General features: G+C 48.0%; 2 protein-coding genes and 1 long non-coding RNA gene across 4 annotated transcripts in view; 2 read left to right on the top strand and 1 right to left on the bottom strand.

Moving 5' to 3' along the window:
• The window catches only part of exoc2 (exocyst complex component 2), a 102,229-nt gene that overhangs the window by 53,321 nt on the left and 34,929 nt on the right, over positions 1-13,979 (top strand). The window lies entirely within an intron of this gene.
• Positions 747-1,155, bottom strand: LOC114781120 (uncharacterized). Its single transcript, XR_003747536.1, has 3 exons — positions 1,058-1,155; positions 884-990; positions 747-818 (listed from the first exon to the last, which is right to left on the bottom strand). It is a non-coding gene; the product is annotated as an uncharacterized LOC114781120 (long non-coding RNA).
• LOC114781109 (protein-glutamine gamma-glutamyltransferase K-like) lies at positions 4,887-12,956 on the top strand. Its single transcript, XM_028967808.1, has 14 exons — positions 4,887-4,982; positions 5,927-6,160; positions 6,369-6,560; positions 7,964-8,215; positions 8,305-8,423; positions 9,442-9,549; positions 9,733-9,910; positions 9,988-10,126; positions 10,246-10,438; positions 10,610-10,763; positions 10,853-11,137; positions 11,257-11,417; positions 12,070-12,206; positions 12,280-12,956. Coding segments are annotated over exons 1-14 (2,298 nt in total). The 5' UTR covers positions 4,887-4,981; the 3' UTR covers positions 12,425-12,956.

Below are 13,979 nucleotides of genomic sequence, written 5' to 3'. Positions count from 1 at the left end.
ATTAAAATCATAATAATAAACATTAAAAACAATATTAAGCACCTCCTGCAGAACTCTCTTTATGTTGAATTATTAAAGAATATATATTTCAACAGAACTGTAATAAAACCAAAACCAACTGCAGCTGGACTTGCCTTGAGGACCACAGGTCCTGTGCTGCTGGACACCTTCTGCAAATTGGGCACCGCACTGGAGCTGGTCTTCAGCATCGTGGTCACCACCGTGGAGCCGGACTTCACAACAGTGGGCACCACCGTGGAGATGGTCTTCACACCAGCGGGCACCACCGTGGAGATGGTCTTCACACCAGCGGGCACTACCGTGGAGATGGTCTTCACACCAGCGGGCACCACCGTGGAGCCGGACTTCACAACAGTGGGCACCACCGTGGAGATGGTCTTCACAACAGTGGGCACCACCGTGGAGCCCGACGTCACACCAGCGGGCACCATTGTGGAGATGGTCTTCACACCAGCGGGCACCATTGTGGAGATGGTCTTCACACCAGCGGGCACTACCGTGGAGATGGTCTTCACACCAGTGGGCACCACCGTGGAGATGGTCTTCACACCAGCGGGCACAACAGGGGAGCTCGAAGTCACACCAGCGGGCACCATTGTGGAGATGGTCTTCACACCAGTGGGCACCACCGTGGAGATGGTCTTCACACCAGCGGGCACAACAGGGGAGCTCGAAGTCACACCAGCGGGCACCACCGTGGGGCTGGACGTCACACCAGCGGGCACCACCGTGGAGGCAGAGCCGCCCTTCTGGACGTTGGCTGGAAGGGAGATCCTGATGAGGGCGGCTGCAGGAGACTGTTCAACAGAAGAACACAGTTACCGTGGAGACCACAGACCACGCCCACCTTTAATCTGGGTACCTGCGCCTGCGCAGTGGCTGGCTTGGAGGCGACGCCCTGCGCCTGCGCCAACGCCTGCTGGGACACCAACATGAGCTGCCCGCCGTCGCTGCGCACCAGCACCATGCCTGCAAAACACGCGCTGTCAGCCAGGTGACCCCGGGTGACCTGGTGACCCCGGGTGACCCCGCTCACCTGGCGGGATCTGGAAGCTCGCGGGCAGCTGCAGCGTCCGCACCGGGGCGCGCGACACCACCGGAGCCCGGTCCTCCGTCTGCTCGGCTTCTGACATGGCGGCGCGCTGACCTCTGACCCTGACCTCTGACCCTGCTTTCAGCGCCTACATTAATAATAAAGATGCACGCAACCACGTGGACAGAATAAATCTGTTTTTATTAGCTGCAGTAATGTCAGGGAGGCTAGTTGAAGTAAAGTTACGTGTTACACGGTACGTAGTGAAACGAAACAACGTTTCTCCGGAACGTTTAAACAACGTTACATACTGACATAAAGTGACCGTGTGCGACAGACAAACGGGGCTACATAACGTACAAATAGAGCAAGTGTGACATTACCAAAAAAACATGTAGACAACAACGAGACAGACAGCGATCAACACGTGGCCTGAACTGACGTCATCATTCATCACAAATCATAAAGTGATGGGAGTTGGTGACAGGCCACACTAAAAAGGGACCCGCTACCAGGGACATTATGCAGGCTATAGTGTCATTTCCTTACTCGGGTGGACGCAGTACAGTAGAAATAAATATGCATCAGAAGACCACGTCTACCAGCTCCAGCACAAGTGGACGCAACAACGTGCGTATCGTTGTTCATTTATTATTTCTGATTATTGTGCATTTTCACAGTTTGCGTGAACTGTTTGTGAAACATTATACCGTTACAATCACAGTCTTTTTTTTACATGACTTTTCATTTACTCTAAGGCACATTTGATAAACAAATCGCAAAAAGTCACATTTTATATTGTTAGACGGTACATAGTAAAACGAAACAACTGGTGCTACACAACGTTTAAACAACGTTACATACTGACATAACGTGCAAACGGGACACAGGCAGCGCAGGAAAAACATTTAACAAAAAACACGTAGACAACAATGAGACAGACTTCACTGAACATAAATATGCAAAGTAAAATAGTGGAACGGAGCAATAATACATAATATTACTCAATAAAACAGAGCTAGTAGTGTGTGTGCGTGTGTGTGTGTGTGTGCGTGTGTGTCAGACCATGAAGGGTGGTAGTAGCCTATTGTGTAACACACTCGCCTATGAACCAGAAGACCCAGGTTCAAACCCCACTTACTACCATTGTGTCCCTGAGCAGGACACTTAACCCTGAATGTCTCCAGGGGGACTGTCCCTGTAACTACTGATTGTAAGACGCTCTGGATAAGGGTCAGTTCTGGTCTGGTAAATACCGCAAATGTAAACGTGTTCAGGTGTCTGATGACTTAAACGTTGTAGTTGCAAACGTAGAAAAAAATCGCACTGCGTTATACATTAATGAGCCGATCTCATTTAAGTAACTTTTCCACAACTTTATATGTATCAGGGACACGCCCCACGGTCATCCGGGGTGGGGTCTCCTCGATCCTTCGACCGTGTGAGTCCGAACGAGTCTCGAACCGCACCTTGCCCGTAAGTGTTCAGGTCCCGTCCCTGTCCCAGTCCCGTCCCCAACTCGTCTCCAAGCTCAGTGCGACCACGCCCGCCACATGCGCACCACCTCGATGCTTTATGATGCTTTACGTGAGACCCCAAATTAATTTACGAGACTTTACACCATTTCAGAGAGAGAGCGAGAGAGAGAGATTATAAGAAAGGTTGAACCGCCATCACTCCCTCACTCGCATGTCCGTCAGCACACTTCATCCATGGGTATTAAAACAGAATCAGAATCATTTCTTGTCCCTGCGTGGGCTTGAACCAATTACACCACAGTTGTTGGGCAACAACTGGCATCACTGGCACACTGACAGAAACACCCTGGCATCGCATGCGAAACGAGTGACGTCAGCACTTTCATCGTCTGCGTTGCGACGCGTCTGCAGAGATCAGAGACGCTTCAGTCTTCGATGTATATGTACAATTCTCCTCTTTTCTCATTTCATTCCATCATGTTCCTCTCATTAGTGTTACCATGTAAGATGGTTACAGATGAATGAATGGATGCAGAAAGTAAGTGACTACGTTTGGCCCACGGGTGCGAGGCCTGGGTGCACCAAGGGAACCTGATTGTTGTTTCTGGGTCATTCTGACTGTACGTTTCTCATGGTGACTGATATCGGTGGTTCTTATGACGTCTTCACAGATCAATTTCACCTTCATGCCCATTTGGAGAAATTCAGAATGAGTGTGGTGCTGATGGGAGGTATGACGCCAGAAACAAAAACCCCGCAAAAACATGAGTAAAAATAAATATATTCTTCAGTCTATAAAGAAATGGGAAAGCCAATTTTGGTTTTGTCATCAACCAGTACTACTCTACTCGGTACTTAGTGAAAATTATCCTTTATTAGTTCCACAAGTGGGGAATTTACAAAAATGTATTTTCCCATACAGGGATCAAACCCATAACCTTGGCGTTAATAGTACCACCCATAACCTTGGCGTTATTAGTACCACCCATAACCTTGGCATTAATAGTACCACCCATAACATTGGCATTATTAGTACCACCCATAACCTTGGCGTTATTAGTACCACCCATAACCTTGGCATTAATAGTACCACCCATAATCTTGGCGTTATTAGTACCACCCATAACCTTGGCGTTATTAGTACCACCCATAACCTTGGCATTATTAATACCACCCATAACCTTGGCATTAATAGTACCACCCATAACCTTGGCGTTATTAGTACCACCCATAACCTTGGCGTTATTAGTACCACCCATAACCTTGGCGTTATTAGTACCACCCATAACCTTGGCGTTATTAGTACCACCCATAACATTGGCGTTATTAGTACCACCCATAACCTTGGCATTAATAGTACCACCCATAATCTTGGCGTTATTAGTACCACCCATAACCTTGGCGTTATTAGTACCACCCATAACCTTGGCATTATTAATACCACCCATAACCTTGGCGTTATTAGTACCACCCATAACCTTGGCGTTATTAGTACCACCCATAACCTTGGCGTTATTAGTACCACCCATAACATTGGCGTTATTAGTACCACCCATAACCTTGGCGTTAATAGTACCACCCATAACCTTGGCGTTAATAGTACCACCCATAATCTTGGCGTTATTAATACCACCCATAACCTTGGCGTTATTAGTACCAACCATAACCTTGGCGTTATTAATACCACCCATAACCTTGGCGTTATTAGTACCAACCATAACATTGGCGTTATTAGTTTCACGCTCTAACCAACTGAGCTGATCAGAATTAAAATAGAATTTTCATTGACTAGAACTCAGACTTTTAATTCGACTGAAACTAGACTGGGCTAAAAAGAGCACGGATGTGACTAAGACTAAAAAAAATTAAAATGCAGCTTGACAAAAAAACCAAACTACACATACAAAGAAGACAGAAAAACACTGGTTCTGTGCACAGTTACTAGAACCTTGTCTCTTATCCAAGGTATAATGTTCATAATCTGAGAAACTGGGCCGTGCTTGTGGGTGTTCCACTGAAATTGGTTCATGATAGTTAGCTGTTTTTTAGGTCAAAGGTCACAAGTAAATAAACCAAGCAGGGATGACCTGTGGCCGAGTCAGGCTCAATCTGATTGCCTATTTCCACATGCATATTTTGGACATGAACACTGATGGATCGTGAGGTGAAGAGGAAGTGACTAGATGAATGATGAAGATCATGAGGGCGGAGTTAACAAGGCTTGTCTGCATACCGACATCACCACTTTACCAGCATGACATGCGTGACCTCATGGGAAAACGTGTGCGAATGTGAATTCTTTTTTTTTTTTTTTTGGAGAGGGCGGGGACAGCTGCACATTTAAAAGAGGAAGGACGACTTGAAGACGGGACAGGGCACCACTCCCAGATTCCTTGAAGAGAAAAGGCATTCTTCGTGCGGAGCAGCAGGCAGCAAGCAGGCTTTCACAAGTGAGACGACCCGATTGCACACATTTAAAATGCACCAAATATGCACCTCAATTCTTCTAATTTAACATGTACAAGAGAATGGAACACTTTCTATATTCACGGTCTACACTTTCATCAGTAAATTCTTTTATGCCGTATATGTCTTTTTTTCTGGTGTGTCTTTTATTTGTCTGCTTGAGACGTGTTCAGGTTATGACTGGTGGACATTCATTTGAACGTACCTTAGCTTTTATTTCCATTTTTTTTTAAAGGGGACTTAACGCTTTGTCATTAAATTCTGCTGCTTATGTGTCATATTTCCCACAAGGTCATAATTATCACCGCGGTTGATGCACCTCTACGTTAGAGGAACCGAGTGTAGAGATATCGATCTACCTGAGGCGTGGCAACCTGTGTGAAGCTTTAAGACAGAGATTCCTCCCGCAAACGTGGGACATTCTTTCATGGTGATCTGTTAAATACACAAATGGAAGAACGAGGTCCACTCCCCGCTTGGCGGGTGGTTCGTTTGGACACTTGCAGTCGGAATGAAGGATGTGGGAAAGTAAAATGATGTTTCATGACATCTTAAAGCAGTTTGAGGGTCGACTGGCAGCATTAATAAACCAGACAACAAATTCGAAGTGAGAACAAAGTGAGAACATGAAATATGACATTTACATTTACAGCATTTACCAGACGCCCTTATCCAGAGCAACTTACAGTCAGTAGTTACAGGGACAGTCCCCCCCTGGAGACACTCAGGGTTAAGTGTCCTGCTCAGGGACACGATGGTAGTAAATGGGGTTTGAACCTGGGTCTTCTGGTTCGTAGGCGAGTGTGTTACCCGCTAGGCTACTACCACCCTGAGCAGGTAAGACTGCTGTGTTCATCTGAGCAAACTGGCAGATGGAGAGTGGACCTTCTGTGTCTTCACCTCCTGCCCCCCTCTGTCTTTCCATCAGTGGAGACCACGTCAGCCAGAGCGCGGTCCGCTGCCGGACGCTTCCCTGATGTCACTCTGGGCTGGGAGGAGGAGCCAGACGCTGGAAAGGAGGAGGGGGAAGGGGCGTGTCGGAGATGGCTCCGCAAGATCTGCCCCTGCTGTTGCCGCCAGCCGAGCCATGACGATGGGACGGACACGGTCATCACAGTGGACGGAGGAGAAAAGCCCCCAGTTGCAGGGCTGGAACTCAGCGGTAAACCCGCCGTGTTTTACTCTGTTCTTACTCGCTTAGTCAGGGTCACCGCGGCTGCCAGAGCCGATCCTGAGACGGTCACCAGTTAACATAGTGGACATACAGGGAGAGCATGTAAACTCCGCCCCGTGTGGGGTCATGTGATGTGTATTATCATTTGGTAACGTACGTTAACGACACAGTGATGATCACATGTTCCCCCTGCCAGGCCCCGCCCTCACCGTGCGATCGGTGGATCTCCTCAAGGCAAAGAAGGCACAGAACTGCAGAGAGCACCACACCGACTCTTACCACGCGGACAACCTCATCGTCCGCCGAGGGCAGCCCTTCACCATGACCCTCGACCTCTCACGACCCTACAACCCCAAAACAGACAAACTGAAGCTGGAGCTCAAGATAGGTCCGTCTCTCTCTCTCTCTCTCTCTCTTTCTCTCTCTCTCACACCACATAACTCCCAGAAGGCCAAGTGCTACACGACCATACATGTCCAGTAAGGTCTGATGTGAGTTCTTCTCCTCGGATGCCCTCTGTGTGTATAAACCGTGTGTGTGTTCCACTTCATGATCCACGTGCGTCAGAGCTGGGAAATCATCATGCGCCCCCGTTCATTCATGCCCAGTCGATCTCACATGCTTCTCAGTAGAATGATTCTTTTCTACACATTAAACTCACAGCACATCATTTCCACGGTTGCCTGCATTACAAATATCTCCTGCTGGTGAGGTAACGTCGGCTCAGCGAGGAAATCGTGTCCACACATGCGTTCATATGCTTGTCAAAGACATTCAAAAGCTCCTGAGCAGCGTGAAAGTCGACATTTTTTTATCGGAACCAGCTTTGGTTGACTTCTTCTGGAAAGAATCCATCAGGTTAATAATTGATCCCATCGTCCTCTGGTCAGAAGGCGTCTTGTGAATGCGTATATGTGTGAGATTTTATCTTGCATGTGACCGAGCAGGCTAGGCGGCCTTCATGGCTGCTCTCAAAAAAAATATTTTTTCTCTGGCTTTTTGTTAAAGTCCTAGACCCTCATTTCACTTGATTTTGACGCAGTGTCAATTATAAAGTCCAGTTTATCACAGAGTCCCCCTGTTAGACACAGACAGTGTTAAATTCACCCTAGTTAGGCTGTCCTAGTTAGGGTACCGGGCCACTGTAGCCCAAATATACCACCATAACCACATATTTCAGTATCGGTCGTACAGTGCAACCGTCTGCCGCTGCTTCTGTTTGTTTTTCTCCGAGACACGAAATCAAGCGTCCAGACTACTGGCAGACCCCAGTGAAGAGACCAGCAAATAAATCCTGGTTCCTGACAACTGCTTAACAAGGACTTAGCATGAAACAAACCAGAGGGTCACCACAGCCAAATGGACCAGTAACATCATTATGGACATGTAATCTAGACCATGACACTGAATACATCCTGGACTTCTCCAACCCTACAACTGTAGGACTTATTATTATATCATCCCCAACCCTGCACTGACACCATTTGCTGGCTCACTCTACCCTGGAAGGGGGTCCCTCTCTCTATCACTCCTTCCCAACGTTTCTTCCTTTCTTTTTCTCTCTCCTAGAGTTTTTTTGTGTGGAGTTTTTCCTTGTGTGCAGAAGGGTCAAGTGTGGGGGGTGTCAACTGTAGGGCCTGTCAAAGCCCATTGAGACGTACTGTATGTGATTTTGGGCTAAATAAGAAATAAATGTTGTTGTTGTTGTTGCTCTGGAATGGTGTGGATCAGAAAAAAAGAATAATTACACGTATGATTTGATAAATTTTTTTAACCTTTTGTCTACAATAGGGAAACTACCCTTGGTGTCGAAGGGCACGCACGTCATTCTCCCGTTGGTGGACGAGTTTGAAGACGACTGCTGGGAGGCCAAGATCATCAAGCAGGAGGGTGACAAGATTACACTGTCTGTCAACTCGTCCCCGACCGCCGTGATTGGACGATATGAACTCACAGTGACGGCCGAGTGCCCAGAGGGCGAGGCCACACTGCCACCCAAGCCTGATAATGACATCTACATGCTGTTCAATCCCTGGTGTGAAGGTGAGAGAGCAAAGAACCAAGAGGGGGACACCAGTGCAGATTTTCCAGAGACATTAAAAAAAAAAAAAAAACATTTTTTCCTGCTTCAGGTGACCCAGTGTACATGGAAGATGAGGAGGAGAAGATGGAATATGTTCTCAATGACATGGGAAGGCTTTACTATGGAACTGAAAAGCAGATTGGAGTGAGAACATGGAACTTTGGTCAAGTAAGAGACTTTGGGCCTTATTTTCATCATGACCTCAGCCATAGACACCTTGGGACCACGTCCACTATCAACACCCACATGTAGATCTCAATTCAAGCATTCTGATCGGTGAACCAGTGGGTTTAAGAGAAAGTGATTGTTTTTGTTGTTGTGAAACACTGCAGCATGGTGACACAGTGAAATGTGTCCTCTGTATTTCACCAGTGGGCAACCATGACAGCGACCGGGGAGCAGTGTGTTGGGATGGTACCTTCATCTAGGGGACCTTCTGATTACGAGTCCACTTCCTTACAAACTTGTAGGGTTGCCAAGTTTCTCAACCCTAAATGAGGGACACGTTCTTGCAGGTGACCCTCCACGGCGCTGCAGGACTTTAGATTCTTCAATCTTCTAAGTTAAATCCGTACCGCAGATACCAACCTGAATTTTACTTGGTATGGGATTGAACAGGAAATCAGTGGTATCGCTCATCTCTGGTGGAACCTGCTCCTCTGCAGATTCAGCTGCGGTGTAAAGATCCCATTCAGCAAGGCAACTGAAGCGCTGCATTATGGGATCTGTAGTTTTTGTGTTATCAGTGCTTCATATTGCCGAGCCATAATAATAGATCTATATAATTATAGTCATCCTGCCGGACACCCCTGCAAGTCACAGCAACGTTTGTACGAGTTTTGCGTGCTTACAGGAGTTTATTATTGGCCGACGTGGCTGTGATTGGAATTCAGGACTGGAGCTGCCCTGGAAAACCACCCATATATCGAGGTGCCCTGGACAATTTGGGATGGTTGGCAACACTACCCGCTTGGTCACCACTGCCACGAATTTGGCCTTAGCATAGTATAGTATATGCATGGGACAATATTTTTTACATTTACAGCATTTAGGACAGTCCCCCCCTGGAGACACTGCTCAGGGACACAATGGTAGTAAGTGGGGTTTGAACCTGGGTCTTCTGGTTCATAGGCGAGTGTGTTTTAATTCCACAGTATATAAAATCTGCTGCTACTTTCTCTCCCAGTTTGACGAGGGCATCCTGGCGGTCGGCCTGTACATTCTGGAGAAGAGTGGAACCCCTGCATCAGGATGGGGAGACCCCGTTAACGTGGTGCGAGTGGTGTCTGCCATGGTTAGCTTCTGCACTGCCACACAAACCTCTGCCGTCAACTAGAATTCTTCCTTCCTGTGATGACCTGGAGACACAGCCGGTTAACAGCAAGACCCACAATGCACTGCACTCACCATAGTCCTGAAAAGGAAACCAGCTAAAACCTGTCGGATACGTGTTCTGACCCCAGTTCCATGCTGACAGATCAACTCTCCCAACGATAGTGGGGTTCTGGAGGGAAACTGGTCCGGGAACTACGCCGATGGGACGTCACCCACAGCCTGGAGTGGCAGCGGGGACATTCTGAAGCAGTACCACCGCAGCGATGGTACGCCTGTACGATACGGCCAGTGCTGGGTCTTCTCTGGGGTTACCACCACAGGTAGGCAGTGTGTGTGTGTGTGTGTGTGTGTGTTTTATACACTGATGTAATGGGATGCCATTTCTTCCCTCTCTCAGTCTTGAGGTGTCTTGGAATTCCAACCCGAAGCGTCACCAACTTTAACTCTGCTCATGACACCGATGTGTCCTTGACAACAGACGTTTATTTTAACGAGAACCTGGAGCCCCTGGACAACCTGAACTCTGACTCAGTCTGGTGAGTTGACACCTGTCTTCCATGCATCATCGTTTTTACACCACCGACATTTCATGACATGACCGGAGTTGTATTACATAACCACAGCTTTCACCTCAAGCTTTTCTCATTTCTCACAGGAACTTCCACGTTTGGAATGATTGCTGGATGGCGCGTTTGGACCTGCCCCCTGGCATGGGCGGCTGGCAGGCGGTAGACTCCACCCCCCAAGAGACCAGCCAGGGGATGTTCCGCTGTGGCCCCGCCTCCGTTAACGCCATTCGTTCTGGGCTGGTCTACCTCAAATACGATGCACCCTTCGTCTTCGCTGAGGTTAGTTCCTCGCCGGTAGCCACACCCAGTCATGCAGACCTGGCTCATTTCCCATAATTATCTCATAATCCGTCACTCATGTACAGAATGTTATTGTCTGAACATTTCTCGTGCAGGGTGGTGTTCTTCTGACTCAAACCCATGAACTCTCTTTGTCTGCCTGCTGGACAGGTGAACAGTGACAAGATCTACTGGCAGAGGAAGCCCGACGGCACGTTCACTCAGATCCACATGGAGAAGAATGTAGTGGGACGCTGCATCAGCACTAAAGCTGTGGGCTCTGAGCAGCGAGCGGACATCACACACCTGTACAAACATCCAGAAGGTGACATCACGCACCACCAGCCACACCTTATCTGCATCCCAGCTGTGATCTGTCCCTCACTGTCGCTCCTTCTCCCGTCACGACATCAGGCTCAGAGGAAGAGCGCATCGCTGTGGAGACGGCCTCCCTCTACGGTTCCAAGCCAGACGTGTACACGTCTTCAGCTGCTAAGGACGTCACCGTCGAGGCCGCGCTGGAAGGGGAGGGGCCGCGGATGGGTGACGATGCTGAGCTGTCCATCTTCCTGCGCAACAGCAGCAGCGCACCACGCACCTTGACCCTCCATAGTCAGGCGACCATCATGTACTACACCGGCGTGCTGAAGGCCAACATCAGGAAAGACCAGACGCCCGTGGACCTGGAGCCTGGAGAGGGTGAGTCTATTCGACGTAGAAACGTCCAGAGAAAGACCTTTGCTTGTCCAAAATGGAACCACTCAGCCAGGCTCAGGTATTCTCTGTTGTCCATCGTTGTCCATCTGTCTGCTTTGTAGAGAAGACGCTGGAGTGGGTCCTCCCCTACCAGGACTACCAGGACCAACTGGTGGACCAGGCGGCACTGATGCTCACACTGTCAGGGAGGGTGAATGAAACCGGCCAGGTCCTGGCCACACAGTTCAGCTTCCGGTTTCGAACCCCGGACCTCACCATCACGGTGAGCTCCTCAGTCTCTCTGCATGTGGGTTTTTGTCCTCTCCAAGCATTTTGGTCTTCAGGATGTACAGACATAAACAGGTAGAAACGAGCAGTTTGATGGTCATTTGTACCGTGTAATTATTTCCCCCATGAGATGGATTTTTAGGGTTCTCAGCTCATCTCATCCCTGTCCTGTCCATACGCTGTCCTGTCCTCCCTGACCCCCAAACATGATCACTGCTGTAGAGGTGAAGGTGACGTGACTGTCATTGTGAGACACTGCAGCACAGCACACGGTGACACGTGTCCTCTGTATTTAACCGTGACAGTGGGCACCAGGACAGGCGCCCGGGGAGCAGTGTGTGGGGACGGGGACCTCAGTGGCACCTCGGCGGATTGGGATTCGAACCGGCAACCTTCTGATTACGGGGCCGCTTCCTTAACCGCTAGGACACTGCTGCTCCATTTTCTTTTTAAAGTGAAGTGAAGAAGACACTGAACTGAAATGGTCCTTTATTCGTCTTTACTGCTCTGGGCTCTTGCATGATCTGAAGGACCTGACTGCGTCCCATTTTGTCGGTGGCGGTCGACACGCCCACGTGTGTGTGTTCCCTGGTCTTGTTTACCGCTGTTGACAACAGTCATGAGACTCTCGTCCTTCTGGTCCTCAGCCTGTAGGCGATGCTGTGGTGGGAAAAGAAATGACGGCCAAGATCTCCTTCACCAACCCCCTGAAGCGCGCGCTGAAGAACGTGGTGTTCCGCGTGGAGGGCCTGGGCATCCAGAACGTGCGGCGAATTGCAGTGGGGTAGGACGGAATACAACTTCAGCCAGATACTCAAATGCACAAGCGTTTTATCGGTCTCCTCTCTGTCCTACAGCGACGTGGGAAGCAGGGCCGGCGTGACCCTGTCTGAGAAATTTATACCCAACCACGGCGGCCCACGGAAGCTTCTAGCGTCTCTGGACTGCAAGCAGCTCACACAGGTCCACGGCTTTGCCGACATCACTGTGAAGGAAAAATGAGGACGGTGATGGACGCGATTTTGGGCTGTGGAAGGAATAAATGTTGTTGGTGGCCGGACTGAATGCCCCGTTTTCAAGTCTCAATTTACTTTTGCCAAACAGTGGATATGGAGACTCAGAATTTCTAACAGCAACAACAGCCCTTAATCACATACAGTACGTCTCAAGGTGCTTTGACAAGCCCTACAGTTGACACCCCAAAACTTGACCCTTCTGTCAAGTCTCCACATATTTTTGTTTTATACGTTTCGATGTATAATTTTTTGGGGGGAAAATGTATAGTGATGTATAGTGATGCCATTTTACTATTTCACTGCTATTCATAAGTTCTTTAAAATATGACAATGGTCATCTAATAGAAGTGAGCCTGCTGGCTCTTCTCACTGTGTGAAAATTTCTTATCCACATCTTCCATGTTTGACTGTATTATTTTTGCCTTTAAATGGCCTAGTGATTTACAAAATGCATGAGAAATGGCTCTTTTGCTGTCATTTACATTGATGTGTATAAAATTCCTTCATGTATGCATTCATCCATTTATCCTCTGAAGTCACTTTATATCTATAAACAGCAGGCCAGTAACTTCTACTGACCTTTTTATATGTAGTCTATATAATTGGGTCTGTCAGGAAGACAGACCATTTATTATTGTGCTGAGAATGGCAAAAAAGAACATTAAAGAACATTAAAGACCGCCACGCGAAGACCGTCAAACGTAAAGAAACAACGGATTTGTAAAATAAAACTTACCACAGTAAAGAAGCCCCATTTTACAAATTCCATGCCCGCAGCTGTGACCAATGCCCGGACAGACCCATCAAAATTTCCCCTGGAATTTTGGCTTCTAGTATTACATTGGTCTTTTACTCTAAACCATGATTCTCTTATCTGTGTTAAAATGTTCCGTTAGTCACCATTTGTGCAGATTTTCCAGGTTGTGGTTCCGGGTTCTCAGTTCATTAGTAAATTGGAACGAACCGCACAGCCTGCAGGTTTTACACCGACTAACCGCCAGGTTCGTGCTCTTGTCTGTGGTGATCCAGCCACATGCTGCTGACCTCTGGGAAATCTCAACCAGAACCCGCACAGACAAAAGAATGAAGCCACAGGACATCAGGGCCATCAGGTTGGCGTGTCACGGGGGAATATATTTCAAACGAGTCTAACGCACACACACACACACACACACACACACACAAAACAAAACAAAATGAAAAAAAAATCGTCTAGCACGTAACAATTCCCCTGCATGTTCTATTCTTGACAAGTTGGGCCTTATCAAGGCTCTCAATTTTTTTAACTCACAATCTGTAGAAACTGAACGAGAATTGCTGGTGTCTTCCTCTTGTAAGTTGCTTTGGATAAAAGCATCTGCCAAGTAAAGTAAAGTAAAGTAAAGTAAAGTAAAGTTTTCACTGACCATGGCTCTACATTCTACACACACGCTCAAAAATGAATTCAGCTTTCCCTGTTCATGGACGTTTGGGATTTGACCAGAGCTGAGGAGCAAGGACGAGGGCGACCACATCCATTTCCTTAAACACTCCAGGTGTGT

The sequence above is a fragment of the Denticeps clupeoides genome, unplaced genomic scaffold (assembly GCF_900700375.1).
Source record: "Denticeps clupeoides unplaced genomic scaffold, fDenClu1.1, whole genome shotgun sequence".
Lineage (NCBI taxonomy): Eukaryota > Metazoa > Chordata > Actinopteri > Clupeiformes > Denticipitidae > Denticeps > Denticeps clupeoides.
Note: the sequence above shows the minus strand (reverse complement) of the source record. Positions and strands in the feature narration are given on the sequence as shown.